This window comes from Budorcas taxicolor, chromosome 2 (assembly GCF_023091745.1).
Source record: "Budorcas taxicolor isolate Tak-1 chromosome 2, Takin1.1, whole genome shotgun sequence".
Lineage (NCBI taxonomy): Eukaryota > Metazoa > Chordata > Mammalia > Artiodactyla > Bovidae > Budorcas > Budorcas taxicolor.
Window position 1 is genome coordinate 42,289,831 of NC_068911.1, and position 16,542 is coordinate 42,306,372.

The 16,542-nt window shown below is 64.3% G+C and overlaps 5 protein-coding genes across 9 annotated transcripts; 3 read left to right on the top strand and 2 right to left on the bottom strand.

Moving 5' to 3' along the window:
- Window positions 1-1,548: 1,548 nt before the first annotated feature.
- On the top strand, window positions 1,549-6,776 carry WDR24 (WD repeat domain 24). Its single transcript, XM_052662062.1, has 8 exons — window positions 1,549-2,631; window positions 3,776-3,953; window positions 4,096-4,768; window positions 5,289-5,407; window positions 5,486-5,607; window positions 5,704-5,808; window positions 5,893-6,233; window positions 6,375-6,776. The coding sequence occupies exons 1-8, from the start codon at window positions 2,151-2,153 to the stop codon at window positions 6,726-6,728; spliced, it is 2,373 nt and encodes a 790-aa protein (XP_052518022.1). The 5' UTR covers window positions 1,549-2,150; the 3' UTR covers window positions 6,729-6,776.
- Window positions 6,777-6,988: 212 nt separating this feature from the next.
- Window positions 6,989-8,798, top strand: JMJD8 (jumonji domain containing 8). 2 transcript variants are annotated; one of them, XM_052657650.1, is made up of 9 exons: window positions 6,989-7,107; window positions 7,194-7,292; window positions 7,461-7,509; window positions 7,587-7,683; window positions 7,773-7,841; window positions 7,921-8,040; window positions 8,128-8,195; window positions 8,279-8,413; window positions 8,503-8,798. In XM_052657650.1, exons 1-9 carry the CDS (start codon window positions 7,016-7,018, stop codon window positions 8,581-8,583), a joined length of 810 nt encoding a protein of 269 aa, XP_052513610.1. In that variant the 5' UTR covers window positions 6,989-7,015; the 3' UTR covers window positions 8,584-8,798. The 2 variants fall into 2 exon arrangements, with proteins under 2 accessions (XP_052513610.1, XP_052513616.1); XM_052657656.1 differs by lacking the exon at window positions 7,194-7,292 and having other exon boundaries at window positions 6,990-7,107.
- STUB1 (STIP1 homology and U-box containing protein 1) lies at window positions 8,630-11,001 on the bottom strand. 2 transcript variants are annotated; one of them, XM_052657638.1, is made up of 7 exons: window positions 10,720-10,997; window positions 10,030-10,228; window positions 9,778-9,943; window positions 9,502-9,589; window positions 9,298-9,354; window positions 9,094-9,210; window positions 8,630-9,016 (listed from the first exon to the last, which is right to left on the bottom strand). In XM_052657638.1, the coding sequence occupies exons 1-7, from the start codon at window positions 10,876-10,878 to the stop codon at window positions 8,891-8,893; spliced, it is 912 nt and encodes a 303-aa protein (XP_052513598.1). In that variant the 5' UTR covers window positions 10,879-10,997; the 3' UTR covers window positions 8,630-8,890. The 2 variants fall into 2 exon arrangements, with proteins under 2 accessions (XP_052513598.1, XP_052513589.1); XM_052657629.1 differs by having other exon boundaries at window positions 9,298-9,589; window positions 10,720-11,001.
- LOC128064741 (uncharacterized) lies at window positions 10,714-12,512 on the top strand. 3 transcript variants are annotated; one of them, XM_052657673.1, is made up of 5 exons: window positions 10,717-11,007; window positions 11,415-11,508; window positions 11,641-11,800; window positions 11,973-12,125; window positions 12,226-12,512. In XM_052657673.1, exons 1-5 carry the CDS (start codon window positions 10,877-10,879, stop codon window positions 12,387-12,389), a joined length of 702 nt encoding a protein of 233 aa, XP_052513633.1. In that variant the 5' UTR covers window positions 10,717-10,876; the 3' UTR covers window positions 12,390-12,512. The 3 variants fall into 3 exon arrangements, with proteins under 3 accessions (XP_052513626.1, XP_052513633.1, XP_052513641.1); XM_052657681.1 differs by lacking the exon at window positions 10,717-11,007 and adding an exon at window positions 11,146-11,342; XM_052657666.1 differs by having other exon boundaries at window positions 10,714-11,007; window positions 11,973-12,479.
- A 499-nt stretch (window positions 12,513-13,011) lies between these two features.
- Window positions 13,012-15,546, bottom strand: RHBDL1 (rhomboid like 1). Its single transcript, XM_052635655.1, has 9 exons — window positions 15,418-15,546; window positions 15,193-15,339; window positions 14,595-14,756; window positions 14,145-14,369; window positions 13,916-14,064; window positions 13,682-13,794; window positions 13,510-13,610; window positions 13,369-13,429; window positions 13,012-13,298 (listed from the first exon to the last, which is right to left on the bottom strand). The coding sequence occupies exons 1-9, from the start codon at window positions 15,544-15,546 to the stop codon at window positions 13,027-13,029; spliced, it is 1,359 nt and encodes a 452-aa protein (XP_052491615.1). The 3' UTR covers window positions 13,012-13,026.
- Window positions 15,547-16,542: the final 996 nt, after the last annotated feature.

Here is a 16,542-nt window from a genome sequence, read left to right on the forward strand (position 1 = left end):
CCAACCCCTAAAATCATTTTCTTATTGTACATAACGACCTCATTCTCCTGTATATGCGGAAGATATAACCTTATATTTGGTAAGTGTTTCTTGTGCTATTTTATCACGTGACCTGTTTATAAAAATATATATTAAAAAAGTTGTAAAAACACACGTCTGAATTGTTTTAGGTCATCACACCATGGTGGGGGGAAGGTGTTCTCTGTCCTGAGTGGCCCAAGTCTGAATTTTTGTGCACCCCTCATCAGGTTTATTGGTTCTTTCAATAAACATGCAGAGACTGGTAACACTGTGCCAGACTGGAAACCCAACAGTGACCACCACAGAAGGCCCCTAACCTCTGTGTCAGCAGGGAGAGACACTAAAATCATTACATATAACACTCCTTCCAAAATATCTAGGATATAGCCCATTCTTCCAAGGGCAAGAATGAGGGCTGCTAGGGGTGTCCTAGGGAGAAGGCAATGGCAACCCACTCCAGTACTCTTCCCTGGAAAATCCCATGGGCGGAGGAGCCTGGTAGGCTGCAGTCCATGGGGTCCTGAAGAGTCGGACAGGACTGAGCGACTTTACTTTCACTTTTCACTTTCACGCATTGGAGAAGGAAATGGCAACCCACTCCAGTGTTATCGCCTGGAGAATCCCAGGGACGGGTGAGCCTGGTGGCCTGCTGTCTACGGGGTTGCACAGAGTCGGACACGACTGAAGCGACTTAGCAGCAGCAGCAGCAGCAGGGGTGTCCTAGATCACACAGAGCAGCAAGCACAGGCCAGGGCGCATACCCAGCAAAAAGGGCGGCTCAGAGAGGGTCACCGACTGAACGTTTGTGTGAACAGGTCCAGTCAGGCACCAGAGCTCTTGGAGACAGACGGATGTGAGTTCACATTCGTGTAAAACAGATGTAATCAGTAGACCAGGTTGTGACGAGCGCCGTGGAGGCCACTGAGATGGGGTGGCCGGGGAAGGCCTCTAAAAACGTGCCATTTAAGCTGAACTCTGAGGGATGAGGAGACGCGTTCTAGGGAGGACAACGAGCGTGCACCCACGATGACCGTGAGGCAGGCAAGGGCTCCTGTGGCGGGAGCTGCGCGGAGAGGACGGGCCAGGAGCTCGGGATTTGCCTCCCAGCGCGGTGAGGACATGTGGAGGCCAGCAGGCCGAAGAGTCCCTGGCTGTGCGGAGCTCAGATGACGCGGGAGGGGGGACCCCAGGAGAGCCGCTAGGAGGCTGTTCCCGAGTCCCGAAGAGAGCGGAAAAGAAGGCGGAGACGGAGGAGGGGTGTGGGGCCAGCCTGGGGATGCCTGGGCTTGCTGATGGATTGTGGGGCAGAGATGAGCACTAGCGTTAAAATAACACGAGTTAAAAAAGGAAGAGGAAGAACACCAGAGGCGGAACCGGCGAAGCTTCTCCCCCATCTCTGCTCGCCCCTCCGCCTCCAAGGCGCTCTCCCGTTCCGGAACGTTTGTAGTGTGGGCACCCGCTTCCAGCGCGGGGCTGGAAAGAAAAGGACCACGTTCGGCGGGGGGCGGGACGGAGACGGGCTTCTTCCGGCGTGGCCGTTCCTCCCCGGCCCGGCAGTTTCGGGAGATGGCTCAGGTGCCCGCGGAAGGAGAGGCTTCGTTCCTCCGGTTCTGTTCCCGCGGTCTCCGCTCCCGCCGCAACCTCTGCGGTGCCAGGCTCTCCGGTGCGGTCGCGCCAGCCATCCCTCGGGCTCCGTAAACAGTTCGGTCCTGGAAGCCCCTCTGACCCTCGAGCCTCTGGTCTTCCTGCCCCCTTTCCAGAGGCCGACTGTGCACGGTGGAAGCCATCTGGCTTCCCTGGCGGGACTGACTGCCCGAAGGTCCAGTGACCATCCTGATTTGGCAGTTAGGGAGTTGGAGAATTGGCCTGGCCTGGGGCTGACCAGGTAAGGTCTCCCCCGGAAGTCAGACATGGGGCTGGCTAGCCTCAGGGCAGCCATGGCACCCTCCGACTGCCCGGCCAGGGTGATGGAACTTGCCTATCAGACCGATTGACTAACGGTGGACTCCCCTGGACTAAGCAGTTTTGGAGGAACCACCCAGGGTAAAGGGTCTGAAAGGACACGCCCCTGCCGCCAGGCTGACCAGGCCTGCCCACTTCACCGATCTGTCCTCGCCACCCGTGCAGCCATGGAGAAGATGTCCCGCGTGACCACGGCCCTCGGTGGGAGCGTGCTGACTGGCCGCACCATGCACTGCCATCTGGATGCTCCGGCCAACGCCATCAGTGTGTGCCGTGACGCGGCCCAGGTGGTCGTAGCGGGCCGCAGCATCTTCAAGATCTATGCCATTGAGGAGGAGCAGTTTGTGGAGAAGCTGAACCTGCGCGTGGGCCGCAAGCCCTCCCTCAACCTGAGCTGTGCAGATGTTGTCTGGCACCAGATGGACGAGAACCTGCTGGCCACGGCGGCCACCAATGGCGTGGTCGTCACCTGGAACCTGGGCCGGCCGTCCCGCAACAAGCAGGACCAGCTGTTCACGGAGCACAAGCGCACAGTGAACAAAGTCTGCTTCCACCCCACTGAGGCCCACGTGCTGCTCAGTGGCTCCCAGGATGGCTTCATGAAGTGCTTTGACCTGCGCAGGAAGGACTCTGTCAGCACCTTCTCGGGTGAGGCCCTGGGAGGCAGGTCAGGCAGGTGTGCCTCTCTGCAGGTGGCTGACCTGTCTAGGCAGGTTGAGAAGCGCTCTGTGTCAGAGGCCCTCAGGTGTGCTCCCAGAGGGCTTCCTGGAGGAGGAGCCAGCTGAGCTGGCACTGGAGGAGGGGGTGGAGGTCAGCAGGGAAGGGGCAGAGGTGGGCCTGGTGGAAGTGTGAGGGGTACCTGGAGTGTGGGCACAGCGCTGATGCATTTGCAGGGCCAGCAGGAGTCGAGGGTAGTGTGGGATCAGGGAGAGGGCAAATGGGTGGCTGCCCTGGCAGCTCAGCCTCCTCTCGCCATGCCTCAGAGCTCCAGGCCATCTCATTGCATGAAGTCTGCTTCCAGGGTCCTCAGCCCAGGGAAGCAGTGGGGAGTGGGGCACTGCCTGGTTCCCCACCTCCCAAGTTCTTGACACCCCCGCCTTGAGCCAGCTCTCATTTTTTACCTTGATGAGACCAAATGAAGACCAGGGCAGAGCCCTCGGATAATCAGGGAGCCTCTTATGACAGTCCTTGAGCTCCCTGTGCGGGGGGAAAGCTGGGTGCTGCATTCGAAGGCTCCTGGTGTGGTGGTCCTCAGGGCTGGACGTGCCCCCTCAAGATCTCCAGTCCTTGGGGGCTGGCCAACCTGGCAGCTCCAGCTTAAGGTGTAGGGCCTGGGCAGAGCCTGGGGCATTTTATCTCTGCCTCCTGGGGCCTGAGGCTTCCAGAGGATTGTATTCGGCCCACCGAGGCTCCTGTTCACACAGTGCTCTGACACCTGGTCCTGAAGCCGTGACAGCTTTGCACGAGGACAGATGTCAGATGCAGAATCCAGAGAAAATCAAGGTCCAGGAGTCTGTTAAAAACCACCTGATGCCTGGTGTCCCTCTCACCTGCCTAGGCTATTATCTGCTTTGCCATGCCTCTCTTCGCCCCTGTCCACTTTGGACAGGCCTTGGCAAATGTCTACATCACCCTCCAGGCCTTGTGGTCTCGGCCACAGGCAGGGATGCAACACCAGCCCACATCCATTCTGAGGAATCCCCACTGGTGGTTTACTCTCCCTCCTGGAGCTCCTGTGGGCCACCCCGTCCCCCACCCCCAACCTTCTCCCTCCACTAATGTCCGCTCACAGGCCAGTCTGAGAGTGTGCGCGATGTCCAGTTCAGTATCCGGGACTACTTCACCTTCGCGTCCACCTTCGAGAACGGCAACGTGCAGCTCTGGGACATCCGGCGGCCTGACCGCTGTGAGCGAATGTTCACAGCCCACAATGGGCCTGTATTCTGCTGCGACTGGCACCCGGAGGACAGGTGTGGGGTGGAGGCCAGGGCAGCGGGCCAGGGTGGGTGGGCCTGTGGAAGGGCTCTCTCACTGCCTCAAGACCTGTGAGACAGAATGGGGAGCCCTCCCACCCCGAAAGAGGTCACTGAGGACTTCATGGGCCTTCCCCAGGGGCTGGCTGGCCACAGGTGGGCGTGACAAGATGGTGAAGGTCTGGGACATGGCCACACACCGTGCCAAGGAGGTGCACTGCGTGCAGACCATCGCCTCCGTGGCCAGAGTCAAGTGGAGGCCCGAGTGCCGCCACCACCTCGCCACGTGCTCCATGATGGTGGACCACAACGTCTACGTGTGGGACGTGCGCCGGCCCTTTGTGCCCACCGCCATGTTTGAGGAGCACCGGGACGTCACGACAGGCATTGCCTGGCGCCACCCGCACGACCCCTCCTTCCTGCTCTCCGGCTCCAAGGACAGCACTCTCTGTCAGCACCTGTTCCGCGACGCCAGCCAGCCTGTTGAGCGTGCCAACCCTGAGGGCCTCTGCTACGGCCTCTTTGGGGACCTGGCCTTCGCAGCCAAGGAGAGCCTTGTGGCCACCGAGCTGGGGCGCAAACCCTACGCTGGGGATCGGCGCCACCCCATCTTCTTCAAGCGCAAGCTGGACCCTGCCGAGCCCTTTGCGGGCCTCGCCTCCAGTGCCCTCAATGTCTTTGAGATAGAACCCGGCAGCGGCAGCATGAGCTGGTTCGTGGACACCGCCGAGCGTTATGCCCTGGCCGGCCGGCCACTGGCTGAGCTCTGTGACCACAATGCGAAAGTGGCTCGAGAGCTTGGCCGCAACCAGGTACTCGGGGTGGACTGAGGGCCAGGATCTTGGTACAGGGCCTGGAGCTCCGCTGACAGCTGCGGCCGGACCCTGCCCTGAGTTCAGAGTTCAGCTCTGGCTGAGGACACCCCCAGCTTGCCCCAGTAACTGAGAGTGTCCAGAGCCCCAGGAGTGGGCCTGACGCCAGTGCCATTCCTGGGGTGCTGGCCTGGGTGTTGTGGGGTCTTGGCCTCTCTTGGCTTGTCCTTGCTCCTAGACTTCGCAGGATGTCCAGCCCTACAGAGAATGCCCACATTGCTTTGCTCATCCTCTCCCTGGGACCTCAGGCCCATTTCCATGTTTCCTCTGCCCCTACAGGGTGGAGGCTAGGTTGTTTGTTTTTCCTGTGGGCCTCGGCTTCCCACCTGGGGTGGACCAGGACATTGGGTCCCTGGGGCAACTGAAAGCTGAGGGTTTGTGGTTCTATCCAGGCAGAGGGGGGCCTGCGCAGGGCTCCAGGGACCCAGGACCCCCATGAGTGACTAGTGCCCACCCCTAGGTGGCTCAGACGTGGACCATGCTCCGGATCATCTACTGTAGTCCTGGCCTGGTGTCCACCACCAATCTCAACCACAGTGTGGGCAAAGGCAGCTCCTGTGGCCTGCCCCTCATGAACAGGTAGACACCTGGGGGCGGCTCTCCCCAGAGGGTGGGACTGCTGGTGCCTACCCACCCATTGGCCCTCCCTGCCCCCAGTTTCAACCTGAAGGATATGGCCCCAGGGCTGGGCAGTGAGACTCGGCTGGACCGCAGCAAGGGTGATACACGGAGCGACACAGTGCTGCTGGACTCCTCAGCCACACTCATAACCAACGAAGGTAGGGTGGGGACGGGCAGAGGGCCTTCATGGGAGTGGGACTGGGTCTCCCAGTGTGAGGCAGTCCTGGAATGCCCTCCCTCCCTCCCTTGGACAGATAACGAAGAGACTGAGGGCAGCGATGTGCCCACTGATTATCTGCTGGGTGACGTGGAAGGTGAGGACGATGAGCTTTACCTGTTGGATCCGGAACACGCACACTGTAAGTGGGGGCGTGGGGAAGGCGTGGGGTGGGGCTGGGAGGCGGGGCCTGAGCCTGCCTACCCTTCCTGCCTCTGTGTCGCAGCGGAGGAGCCTGAGTATGTGCTGCCCCAGGAGGCCTTCCCGTTGCGCCACGAGATTGTGGACACCCCGCCGGGGCCCGAGCACCTGCAGGACAAGGCCGACTCTCCACACGTGAGCGGCAGTGAGGCAGATGCAGCCTCCCTGGTGCCTGTGGACTCCTCCTTCTCACTCATCTCGGTCTCGCACGCGCTGTGCGACAGCCGCCTGCCGCCCGACTTCTTTAGCGCCCTGGTCTGTGACATGCTACGCTTCTATGCCGAGCAGGGTGACGTGCAGATGGCCGTGTCCGTGCTCATTGTGCTGGGTGAGCGCGTGCGCAAGGACATCGACGAGCAAACCCAGGTGGGTGACAGGGTCTGGGGGTCTTCCCGGAGCAGCTACCACCCTGAGGACTGCCCCTGCACGCCCTGCCTACACCCGCACCTGTGTCTATGCCCAGGGAAGCCCGGGCTCTTACTCCGCCCTCCCTGCCCTGCCCGCCAGGAGCACTGGTACACGTCCTACATCGACCTGCTGCAGCGCTTCTGCCTCTGGAACGTGTCCAATCAAGTGGTCAAGCTCAGCACCAGTCGCCCCATCAGCTGCCTCAACCAGGCCTCCACCACCCTGCATGTTAACTGCAGTCACTGCAAGCGGCCCATGAGCAGCCGGGGCTGGGTGTGCGACCGCTGCCGCCGCTGCGCCAGCATGTGCGCCGTCTGCCACCACGTGGTCAAGGGGCTCTTCGTGTGGTGCCAGGGCTGCAGCCACGGCGGCCACCTGCAGCACATCATGAAGTGGCTGGAGGGCAGCTCCCACTGCCCCGCTGGCTGCGGCCACCTGTGCGAGTACTCCTGACCCGCTGCCGGGCTGGTGGGGACTGGCTTGTGAACCAAATAAAGGACGCGGGAGGCATTCTGAGCGGCTTGTTACCTGCTCGCGTCGCTTGGGGTCAGGTGCCGGTGCGGCCTATTTTACCGGGCGGAGGGCGGGGCCTCCGCGGCGCAGTAGCCAATAGCATCCCTTGGGGCGGCCTCGCCCCGCCCCCGGAAGCGCTCCCGCCTTCCGGGCCGGAGGAAGCGGCTCCCCAAGCGGGTTGGTGGCTGGACGGAGGCACTTCCGGTTTGCCTCGCGGCGGCAGGCTCATGGCACTGGAGGCGCAGCCGCTTCTGTGGCTCGCGCTCTGGACGCTGGCGGTTCTCGCCCGGAGCTCTGGGGAGGACGCCGACGGAGGGTGGTGAGCGGCGCCGGGCGGTCGGGCGGGGTGAAGCGGGGAGGGGAGCGCAGCGGGCCGGCCGACAAAGTGAGCCGCTGTGTCGGCAGGCGGCGGCCCGGGCTGGGGGCGCCGGCGGCCGTGACGGAGGAGGAGCACTGCACCGTGGAGCGCCGGGCTGACCTCAGCTACGCCGAGTTCGTGCAGCGGTACTTGCGGCCTCCTGTGGGGCCACACCTCCCGGAAACCTGTCCCTAGAGCCGTCCCCTGCACCGCCGAGGACGCGCACTTCCCCTTGAGCCCCTTTGAGCGCGTGTGGGCGGGAGCCGAGGGTGGGGGCGGGTCAGACCTGGCCGTGACCCTGCCCTTCCTTCTAGCTACGCCTTTTCCAGACCTGTCATTCTGCAGGGGCTCACAGACAACTCGGTGAGTATTCACGCCCCTCTCGACCACCACTCGCCAGTGCAGGGCCCCGCCCCGAAGTCCTTTCTCTACCTCCGCAGAGGTTCCGGGACCTGTGCACCCGTCAGAGGCTGCTGGCCTCCTTTGGAGACAGCGTGGTCCGGTTGAGCACCGCCAACACCTACTCCTACCAGAAAGGTGAGCTGCCCCACCCCACAGCCCAGCCTGCTTGCCAGCATCTTGCAGGCAGCACCAACTAGTCCTGACCAACGCCTTTCAAACTGCAGTGGACCTGCCCTTTGAGAAGTATGTGGAGCAGATGCTGCACCCCCAGGACCCCATCTCCATGGGCAATGGTGAGCGAGACAGGTGACCATGGGTATGTGTCTGTGGGGGGTGACTTAGAGATCCCTGTGTCCTGTTTTCTGCTGGCAGACACTCTGTACTTCTTTGGGGACAACAACTTCACCGAATGGGCCTCCCTCTTTCGGCACTACTCTCCACCTCCGTTCAGCCTGCTGGGTACAACTCCTGCTTACAGCTTTGGAATTGCAGGTGGGTGCCCTGCAAGATGAAGGGACTTGGGGGCTGGCTGGGGGAGGATTAAGCTTGGTAACCAGGTGCTCCTAACTTGCCCCACAGGAGCTGGCTCTGGGGTGCCCTTCCACTGGCATGGACCTGGGTTCTCGGAGGTGATCTATGGCCGCAAGGTCAGCACAGGGTGCAGACTGAGACTCTGGGTTCACTGACCAAAATACAAAGCATAACTTTGCTGCTCCCCGCCAACCCCCAGCGCTGGTTCCTGTACCCTCCTGAGAAGACACCCGAATTCCACCCCAACAAAACCACACTGGCCTGGCTCCAGGACACATATCCAGCCCTGACACCATCTGCACGGCCCCTGGAATGCACTATCCAGGCTGGTGAGGTCAGTGGCTGGCAGACGGGGGCCAGGCTGAGCCGGGCCAAGGACCCCCATCCAACCCATCAACCCACGTTCCCCCAACCCCTCGCCAGGTGCTGTATTTCCCTGACCGATGGTGGCATGCCACACTCAACCTCGACACCAGCGTCTTCATCTCTACCTTCCTCGGCTAGCCAAAGGGGGTGGCTGGCGAGCCCACCGCACACCAGCACACATCCCTGCAGTACTCACAGGTTTTATTACAGGGACAGAGGTGGTGGCAGCAGCCTCAGCCCAGCCCAGCCTCACCCCCCCTTTCCGGCCCAGAAGGAGGATGAGAGGCGCGTTGCCCAGCAGAAGTGATGGGGGTGGGGTTGGGGACACCAGGGTAGGGATCCGGGGACACAAACTATATACAGAAAACTAGGGGGTACTGCCCCAAGGCCCTCCTGAGCTAGGGTACCGGGCAAGGCAGGTGGGTGGCCCATACACCCACCCTGCTCAGTAATCCTCTACCCAGCCATTCTCAGAGATGAAGGCATCGATGACCTCCTTCATGGCCAGGTTGGGGATGAGCTGTTCCTGGGTGAGGGGGCTCCGAGTCACAGGGTCAAAATGGCCCACGCGCTGTAGTGACAACAGGAGCAGAATTAGGAGCTGCTCAGTGCGTGTGGGTCCTGCTGCCAACACCCACAGGCCCTCACCTGCAGGTGCTCCTCGATGTCCTTACGGTCGTATGTGATGCCACTGGGCGTGATGCAGGGCTCCCGCATCAGCTCAAAGCTGATCTTGCCGCACAGGTAGTCAGGGATGTCTCGCTTCTGCAGCACACAGGGTCGGATCAGGTCAGGGGCTGGGAAGGGACACTGCTCTAGCTACCCACAGGCCCCAGAAGACGGGCAGCTCACCTTTCTCTTCTCGTCGACCTGGGAGAAGAGCTCGTCCATGTCTGCCAAGTACTTGTCCTGCAAAGAACCAAGCAGCCACTTGTGGGCCTGACACCCCTCTCCCCTCCCCAGACACCGAGACACACAGACCCAGCAGGAGCCAGGGCACCTCACATCACAGCGCACACACACACAGGACCCACACTCGGGCTGGGGCACCCTCACATGCTTGGCCTCAATGCAGGCCTGCTGGGCCCGTACGTGGCTGTCGTCCTCGTCACCCTCGTGGTTCCGCTGACACTCTTCCAGTTCCCTGGGGGTTGACCAAAAGGTGTTCAGAGATGGGTCTGGCCAGGGGCAGTCAGACTCCACTCCAGACTTAGGATCATTCAGGCCCCTTTCCCTCCATCTCCTGCGTGCCAGAATTGGCCTTCAATAAACACTTGTGTTCACACCTCAGAGTTAACCTAAGAGTGGTTACTCGAAGGGGGGGGAGCCCACCTCTCACGCTCAGCCACAATGAGCCGTGTGAGGTAAGAGTGCAACTCATTTTCCTGGTGGATGCGTCGCTCCTCGATGCTGTTCCAGCGCTTCTTCTTTGCGATGCGCAGAGCACTGGGGATGTCATCCCCAAAGTTGAGCCGCTGCTCCTTGGCCAGGTTGTAGGCTGGGGGATAGAGCATTTGGGTAAACTTCAACCAGTCCACCCACCTGGTCCCAGGCACCCTGGAACCAGCTAGCCTGTAAGCCCACCTCGCTGCAGGTTGGCAATAGCCTCATCATAGCTTTCCATCTCCAGCTGGCATTGCCCCAGGAAGAAGTGTGCCTTCACAGACTGCCCGTCCAGCTCCAGGGCGCGCCGACAGTCAGCCAGGGCTTGCTCGTGCTGCTGCATCTTCAGGTAGCACAGCGCCCGGTTGGTGTAATACACGGCCACCAAGGGGTTCCGGGTCTGGGGACCAAGGCCGGGCCAGCCAGCATGAGGGAGTGCGCTCAGCCTGCCCACTCCGTCCCAACTTGAGGCCCACGGTTGGAACCAAGACACTAGCATTTTCTCAGCTTCCAAGCCCCTGGGTTCTGAGGGAGGGTGAAGCCTACGTGAGCCCACTCTCTGGACTCCAATGAGTCTTGTGAAGGTAGTTTTCCCGGACTCGTGGAAATCCCCAGCATCGCGTTTGACTCCTCAAGGGGCAGGGATGCCTGGTCCCCAGCCCAATGGGCCTCGAACACCTACAGTTCCCACCCAGCACAGTTCTCTGGCAGCCCCCACTGGCTCGGGAAAGGCGCGGACTTGGCCCCAGACCCCAAGCACCCACCGCCTCCCTCCGAAAGTCTGGCGGGCACGGCCTGACATGTTCTGAAGAGGGCGCGCGGCAGAAGCCGCAGCTCGGCCCCTCCCCTGGCTCGGACGCCAAGCCCCTCCCGCAGCGCGGGCGCACTCACGATGGCGCGGCCGTAGCAGGCCGCTGCCTCCGGGTACTTGCGGCCCACGAAGAGCCGGTTGCCCTGCTCCTTGAGCTCCTGTGCGCTCGGGCTCTTCTCGGGGCTGCCGCCGCCGGCGCCCAGCCGTGCGCCGCCCTCCTTCTCCTCCTTGCCCTTCATGGCGCCGCACGGCACCGCCTGGGCTCCGCTCCCAGGCTCCGCGCCCAGTCCGCCCTGCGCCCGCAGCCCGAGCCCGCGATCCGCTCGGGCTCGGTCCAGCGCTCCGCCACCGGAACTTCCGGTCTGCAGGTAGGCGGGGCCAGCGGAGCGGACCGCCGCGCGGGTGGGCGGGGCCGCGCGTGCCCCCGGCGCGCTGTGGGGGCGGGGCCGGCGGGGAGCGTGACTCTGGCAACGCGACGCGGCGTCAAGGTTTGCGACGCGCTGGGTCACCCGGGCAGACGCCCGCCCGGCCGCGCTCCGACGCCCCTCCCCCGAGGCCTCGCCTGGCGCGTGGAGATGGCCGCGGCTGGCGGGCTCTGGAGCTGTGAGGACCCGAGCCGCTGGGCCGCCGTCTTGGAGTGCCGCGGAGCGGTGCTGCGGGCGCGCGCGGGCCCCCAGGGGCGGCTGGAAGCGCTGGACCGGTGGTAGGGCGGAGGGGGCAGGGGCGGGCGGGCCGAGCCCCGTGGCCCGGACTCCGTAGCGCCGCCTTCCCCCAGGTACCGAGAGGAGCTGCCTGCGGCCATCGGGGCCCGCGCGGAGAAGCACGTGACACTAGACGAGCTGCAGCGGCTGCTGGCGTGGAAACTGGCGGTAAGGCTTCCCACTTGGGGCGCGGCACAGCCACGTGGGTGGGGCTTCTCAGGGGGCGCACCCTCGTGGCAGTCTTGAGGGGGCTCCCGGCGAGGGCCGCCACCCGTGACACCCGACCCGACCTGGCCACAGAGGGGCCGCTTCCGACCGCGCCTGCAGCAACTCGTGGCCGCCAACTCTCCGGAGCTGGTGGTGCAGCGTTCGGCCGCCGCCTTCCGCCTCCTGCCAGACATGCATGCAGCGGTCATGGCTCTGTGCGCCCTCCGTGGCGTGGGCCCGGCCACCGCCTCGGGTTAGTCGGGAAAGCTGGACCACCCCCGGGCAGGGTCGCGGGCGGAACCTGGCCTGTTAGTGTCCTTATTCATGAAATGGTCCGATGGCCAGATACATGATACAGGAGAGTTGCTGGGGACAGCAGCCCCAGGCCCAGGCGGGGCTGAGTGCTGTCCATTCACTGCCCACAGCGGTACTGGCTGCCGGAGCTCCTGAGGTGGCAGCCTTCATGTCTGAGGAGGCAGTGGCCGCAGTGCCTGGCCTGCCCACCCTGCAGTACACTGTCAAGCACTACCTGCTCTACCTGAGCCGGGTGCAGGAGCGTGCAACAGCCCTGAGCCAAGGTGCGGAGACCACGGGCGGCCAGGGTGGTCACGGAGAGCTCTCTCTGACCGTAGGAAGATCGGTATCTCCGAGCCCCAGACTGTCTCTGCCCTTCTCTAGGCAGTGCATCTGGGCTGTGGACCCCACACCACGTGGAGACGGCCCTGTGGACCTGGGCTGTAGGGCAGAAGATGTGCCCGGACCTGCTGCCCAACCTGGGTCCCAGCCTGGTCCCCGCTGAGAACACCAGGCCAGCCAAGAAGCGCAGGACCCAGGCTGAGTGACTTGGCTGCTTCCCAGAGCCTGCTCACCTGCCCTGTGATCTCAGGCCCTAAGTCTCTGGACAGGAGGCTGGCTGACCAGGAAGCTGGCTGCTGTTGAAGCTCAATAAATGCCTGCTGAACTGACACCTGAATGTGAGACCCACAGCCCCTCCCCAGGGCTCCCGGCTCCCACAGACACACCTCATGCTGGGTTCAGAGAAGCAGGGTTGGGGGTGGGGGTGCCCTCAGCCACTCTTGTGGAGGGAAGGGCTCTCACAGTTGCTCAGAGTTAGGGGGAGACGAGCCCAGCCCAGGGCCCCAGTACAGCCAGCTGATGCTGTGTAAAATATTTATTCATTCTTCAAAAAGGCTCAGACTGCAAGTCTCAGGGAAGAGACAGAGGCAGGATCTTCTCTAGGGCCACTCTTGGGGACCTCCACCACCCGGCCCAGGCCAGCAGTCCTGTCCCTCCAGCCTGGGAGGGGGTGGCCAGGGCTAGTGTAAGGCTCGGCCTGGACTCAGTGGGCCACAGGGGCCACCAGCCCACACCGGGAAGGAGCAGCCTCGAGACTACATTCACTGAGGGTGGACATGCAGGCCTGCCCGGTGGCTGGCCCTGGGGTCCTGAACCCTGGCCCCTGTGGCCCTGGGGACCCTGTCAGGGTGGTGGGGGGATATGGGCACCCAACAGGTCGTAGGCAAAGATGTTCCAGAAGATGGCAAACAGCAGGAAGGTGCCATAGGCAAGCAGCACCACCCACCAGCCGCACTGGTCCCGCAGGCGCTCTTCGTAGCTGCGCAGGATGGTCAGGCCCATGCTGACGCCCACCACTGCGCCCGCCAGGTGCGCCATGAAGCTGGGCTGTGGGCCTGAGGCAGGCAGTGGCGGGGAGAAGCGCAGCCACACAGCCCGGCCCACCTCGGAGCTCACTGCAGGGGGAGGCAGCAGGTGAGGCCCCCTGGCTAGGGGCTGAGACCCCCGCCCTGGCTCCCTACTTACTGCACACCAGGGCCAGCACCATCCTCAGCAGCTTGTAGGGACACCTCATCCCAGCCCAGTTCTGATGGGTGCAAAGAGAAGGTGGTGAGATAGGTCTTGTGGGCCCCTCCCCACACCCCACCCCAGGGGCTGCCCCGTTACCATGACGACATTGGCCAGGTGTGCAGAACACAGGGCATAGACCCCGCCAGAGCCCCCCACCACAGGGGCCTGCATGTCAGTAATGGAGACGGTCAGGGAACCTGTGTGAGAAAGGGGAGAGCTGTGAGGGCGAGGCCAGCGGGGGTAGCCCCGGTGCACGCAGCTGCCTCACCTGCCAGCACACCCGCCAGGTAGAGCAGGCTGATGCGGAGCAGGCCGTGCACCATCTCCAGCGGCACCCCGATCATAAGCTGCAGGAGGGCATTGAACCCCAGCTGCTCCAGCCTGGCCATGGGGGGCAAACGGGTGTGAAGGGAAGGGTGGGGTCCACAGTTGGGCTACCAGCCCCCGGCCCCCACCTCAAAGGGCTGAGCTCTCCAGAGCCAATCGGGGCGGGGGTGCTCACCCGACGTGCATGAACATGTACGTGAGGAAGCGCCAGGCCCGAGCGCGGTGGCTGGGGTGGTACACAAGGGGGCTCTTCATGTACTCGGGGTGGTAGGTCTGCAGCACCCACTTGTTGAGCCGGGCCCCGTAGCACAGGAACACGATGATCTGGGGGGACAAGTGCTGGGGCCAGGCAGGACCAGGGGCATGGGAGGCTCCTGGGGAGCTGGCTGGACAGGCAGGCCCACCTGGGCAAGGGTGACCGAGGCCATAAACACGGGGGGCGGGCAGCTGCGGTGCCGGTAGAAATACCAGTGGCGGTCCACCTCTCGGGGCAGGATCTCGTAGGCCACGTAGCGCACGAACCGCTTGTAAACACCCAGGCCTGGCTCATCCAGCAGCCCGTCCCGAGGCAGTGCCCGCTGTCCGTTGGCGATGGCCCGCTTGAAGCTGCTTGAGCGCTTGCTGCTGATCTAGGGGGCGGGGCCCAGGCATAGACCACCACACTACCCCCCAGGGCCGCCCCTCCTGAGCGGTCCACCCAGCTCCTCACCGGGTCCCAGGCTCTGCCTCGTGTCCACAGCCCTCCCCGGTGGGCAGGACAGGGAGGAGGGGCCACCTGCCCACCCTGCTCCAGGCCAGGGGCTGTGCGCGCCAGGCCAGGCCCCACCCCCGCTGTCCACCCGCAGTGCACTGACCAGGTCCGCCAGCTCCTGGTAGCAGACCTGGCCCCGCTCGTTGCTCTGGGCCAGCGCCACCAGCATGTCCAGCTTGGCTGGGTCCAGGGGCAGCTCATGGCGGTGCACCAGGCCAGTGAAGGTGTCCGCGCCGATGAAGCCTGTGTTCTCAGGGTCCAGCTGCTGCGGTTGGGGGGGGTGGGGGGGGCCAAGGCTTGAGCGTGGGCCCAGCCCCCAGGACTGGGCAGGTCAGCCTGGAGAGGCAGCCTCTGAACACCCCAGGTCCAGGCCCCTGTGCCCACGTGGTTCCAGGAGCTGCAGGCACCAGCGCCTAGGTCCCTGGCTTGAAGCTCTGCTCGTTCTCCAGGGGTCTCCCCACCTCATTTCAGCCCTGCCCATCCTGGAGGGGTAGGGCCAAGGTCTGAGGGCAAGCACCGCCCTCCCGCCACGCTGCAAGCGCCCTGCTCTGGCTCGCCCTTTCCTGGGTCTTGGGCAGGAGGCTAAGGTCGTGCAAGGAGAGGTTGGGCTGAGGGTCTCTGAGAAGTCCGTTCCCCCGGCCCACCCAAGGGCGAAGGGCCGCGGCGGGGGCGGTGCCGTCGCCCCCCACCTCCGCACGCACCTGCTCCTGGATAAGCTGCAGCAGCGAGCTCCTGTCCATAGAGCCGGGCCGGGGGCCGGGGCCGGGGTCGGCGGCCGCGGCCGGGAGGGGCTGCTCTGCGGACGACTCCGCTCCGCCCCGGCCCTCCGGCTCCGCCCGCTCCGCCCGCTCCGCCCGCTCCGCCCGCTCCGCCCGCTCCGCCCGCTCCGCCCGCTCCGCCCGCTCCGCCCGCTCCGCCCGCTCCGCTCGGCGCCGCGTCACGGAGCCGCCCGCCCCCGCCGCACACGCCCGCCCAGCCACGCGCGGTCGGGACACGCGCGCGCCCCGCACGAGGACGTGCCCGGGCAAGAACGGTGCTCGGCTCCCGGTTCCCATCCCGCTAGTCCCGTGGGGCGGCAGCCGTGAAACTGAGTCACGCGCAGCACCCAAGCCCCTCCCGCGCACGGCCCGTTTTCCCGGGCGGGGTCTCAGCGCCAACGCCACCTCCTCGGGGAAGGCTCCAGGGAACTGCCCACAGGTGGGACTCTTCAGGCGGGGCTCCCAGAAGGTACCTCCCTGTAGGCAACTTGGCGGCCTGACAGACTGGCGTCACGGCCCAGCCGACAGACAACTAGCAGAGGGCAGGGAGGGCCTGCAGCTGGCCCTGCTCAGTGGGCAGGGACCAACACACCTTGGGCTGGAGGCTCCTGACCCCGCCTGTGGCCACAGCTGGGATGGGATGGGGAGGGGACCTGGCCCCCAGGGAGGGCAGGCGGACCCCTCCAGTAAGGAAGGTGGCACTCGGGACACACACCGCAGGGCCACTCTCACCCACTGTGCGCAGCTGGGCCTTGGGATGGACCCAGCAGCAAAGAGCATCCTGCCAGGCCTGGCACCAGTGAGGACTGCACCAGGAGCCTCGGGGGTGGAACTGGGGGCCAGCGGGATAGTCGGACAACGCCCAGGCCTGACCCCCAGCCCCTCCTGGGCTAGGCCTGAGCATCCCTGCTGGGTGGGCAGTTCCCCGCCCCCTAGAAACAGCTTGTCAGGACTGGAGGGCCCAGGCCCAGGGCCTGCCTTGCACAGAACAAGTGCAGGCCGGAGGGGGCAGGAGCCCGGGACGCAGGCCGGAGTGAGGGCCTGCATCCCAAGCTGGGCCCCCACCTCAGCCCCAGGAAGGCTCTCTGCCCCCTTGTCCGCAGGCTGTCCCCTGCCCAGCGGGGAGGGCAGAGGCTTGGGAGGGGCGGGAGGAGTGGTGAGAAATAAGGCTGCTCCCCCAGAGCAGGGCCACCGCACACCCCAGAGCCTCAGCACACTGCAGCCAAGCTGACAGCCGGAGGCTGAGACTGGAAAGTGGGTGCTCCTGGCAGTGGGGAGGGGGGTCGCACCAAG

Coding starts and splice junctions, on each gene's coding strand:
- RHBDL1 (XM_052635655.1), bottom strand. CDS start 15,546: ATGGGAACCGGGAGCCGAGCACCGTTCTTGCCCGGGCACGTCCTCGTG. Junction 14,757..15,192: donor TGCAGCTTATCCAGGAGCAG/GTGCGTGCGGAG, acceptor CCCCAACCGCAG/CAGCTGGACCCTGAGAACAC. Junction 14,370..14,594: donor ACCAGGAGCTGGCGGACCTG/GTCAGTGCACTG, acceptor CCCGCCCCCTAG/ATCAGCAGCAAGCGCTCAAG.
- JMJD8 (XM_052657650.1), top strand. CDS start 7,016: ATGGCACTGGAGGCGCAGCCGCTTCTGTGGCTCGCGCTCTGGACGCTG. Junction 7,684..7,772: donor CACCTACTCCTACCAGAAAG/GTGAGCTGCCCC, acceptor TTCAAACTGCAG/TGGACCTGCCCTTTGAGAAG. Junction 7,842..7,920: donor CCCCATCTCCATGGGCAATG/GTGAGCGAGACA, acceptor TTCTGCTGGCAG/ACACTCTGTACTTCTTTGGG.
- WDR24 (XM_052662062.1), top strand. CDS start 2,151: ATGGAGAAGATGTCCCGCGTGACCACGGCCCTCGGTGGGAGCGTGCTG. Junction 5,608..5,703: donor CACACTCATAACCAACGAAG/GTAGGGTGGGGA, acceptor TCCCTTGGACAG/ATAACGAAGAGACTGAGGGC. Junction 6,234..6,374: donor ACATCGACGAGCAAACCCAG/GTGGGTGACAGG, acceptor CCTGCCCGCCAG/GAGCACTGGTACACGTCCTA.
- LOC128064741 (XM_052657666.1), top strand. CDS start 10,877: ATGGCGCCGCACGGCACCGCCTGGGCTCCGCTCCCAGGCTCCGCGCCC. Junction 11,509..11,640: donor TGCTGGCGTGGAAACTGGCG/GTAAGGCTTCCC, acceptor ACCTGGCCACAG/AGGGGCCGCTTCCGACCGCG. Junction 11,801..11,972: donor GGGCCCGGCCACCGCCTCGG/GTTAGTCGGGAA, acceptor CACTGCCCACAG/CGGTACTGGCTGCCGGAGCT.
- STUB1 (XM_052657629.1), bottom strand. CDS start 10,878: ATGAAGGGCAAGGAGGAGAAGGAGGGCGGCGCACGGCTGGGCGCCGGC. Junction 9,944..10,029: donor TATTGCCAACCTGCAGCGAG/GTGGGCTTACAG, acceptor TCTATCCCCCAG/CCTACAACCTGGCCAAGGAG. Junction 9,211..9,297: donor AGGTCGACGAGAAGAGAAAG/GTGAGCTGCCCG, acceptor TGTGTGCTGCAG/AAGCGAGACATCCCTGACTA.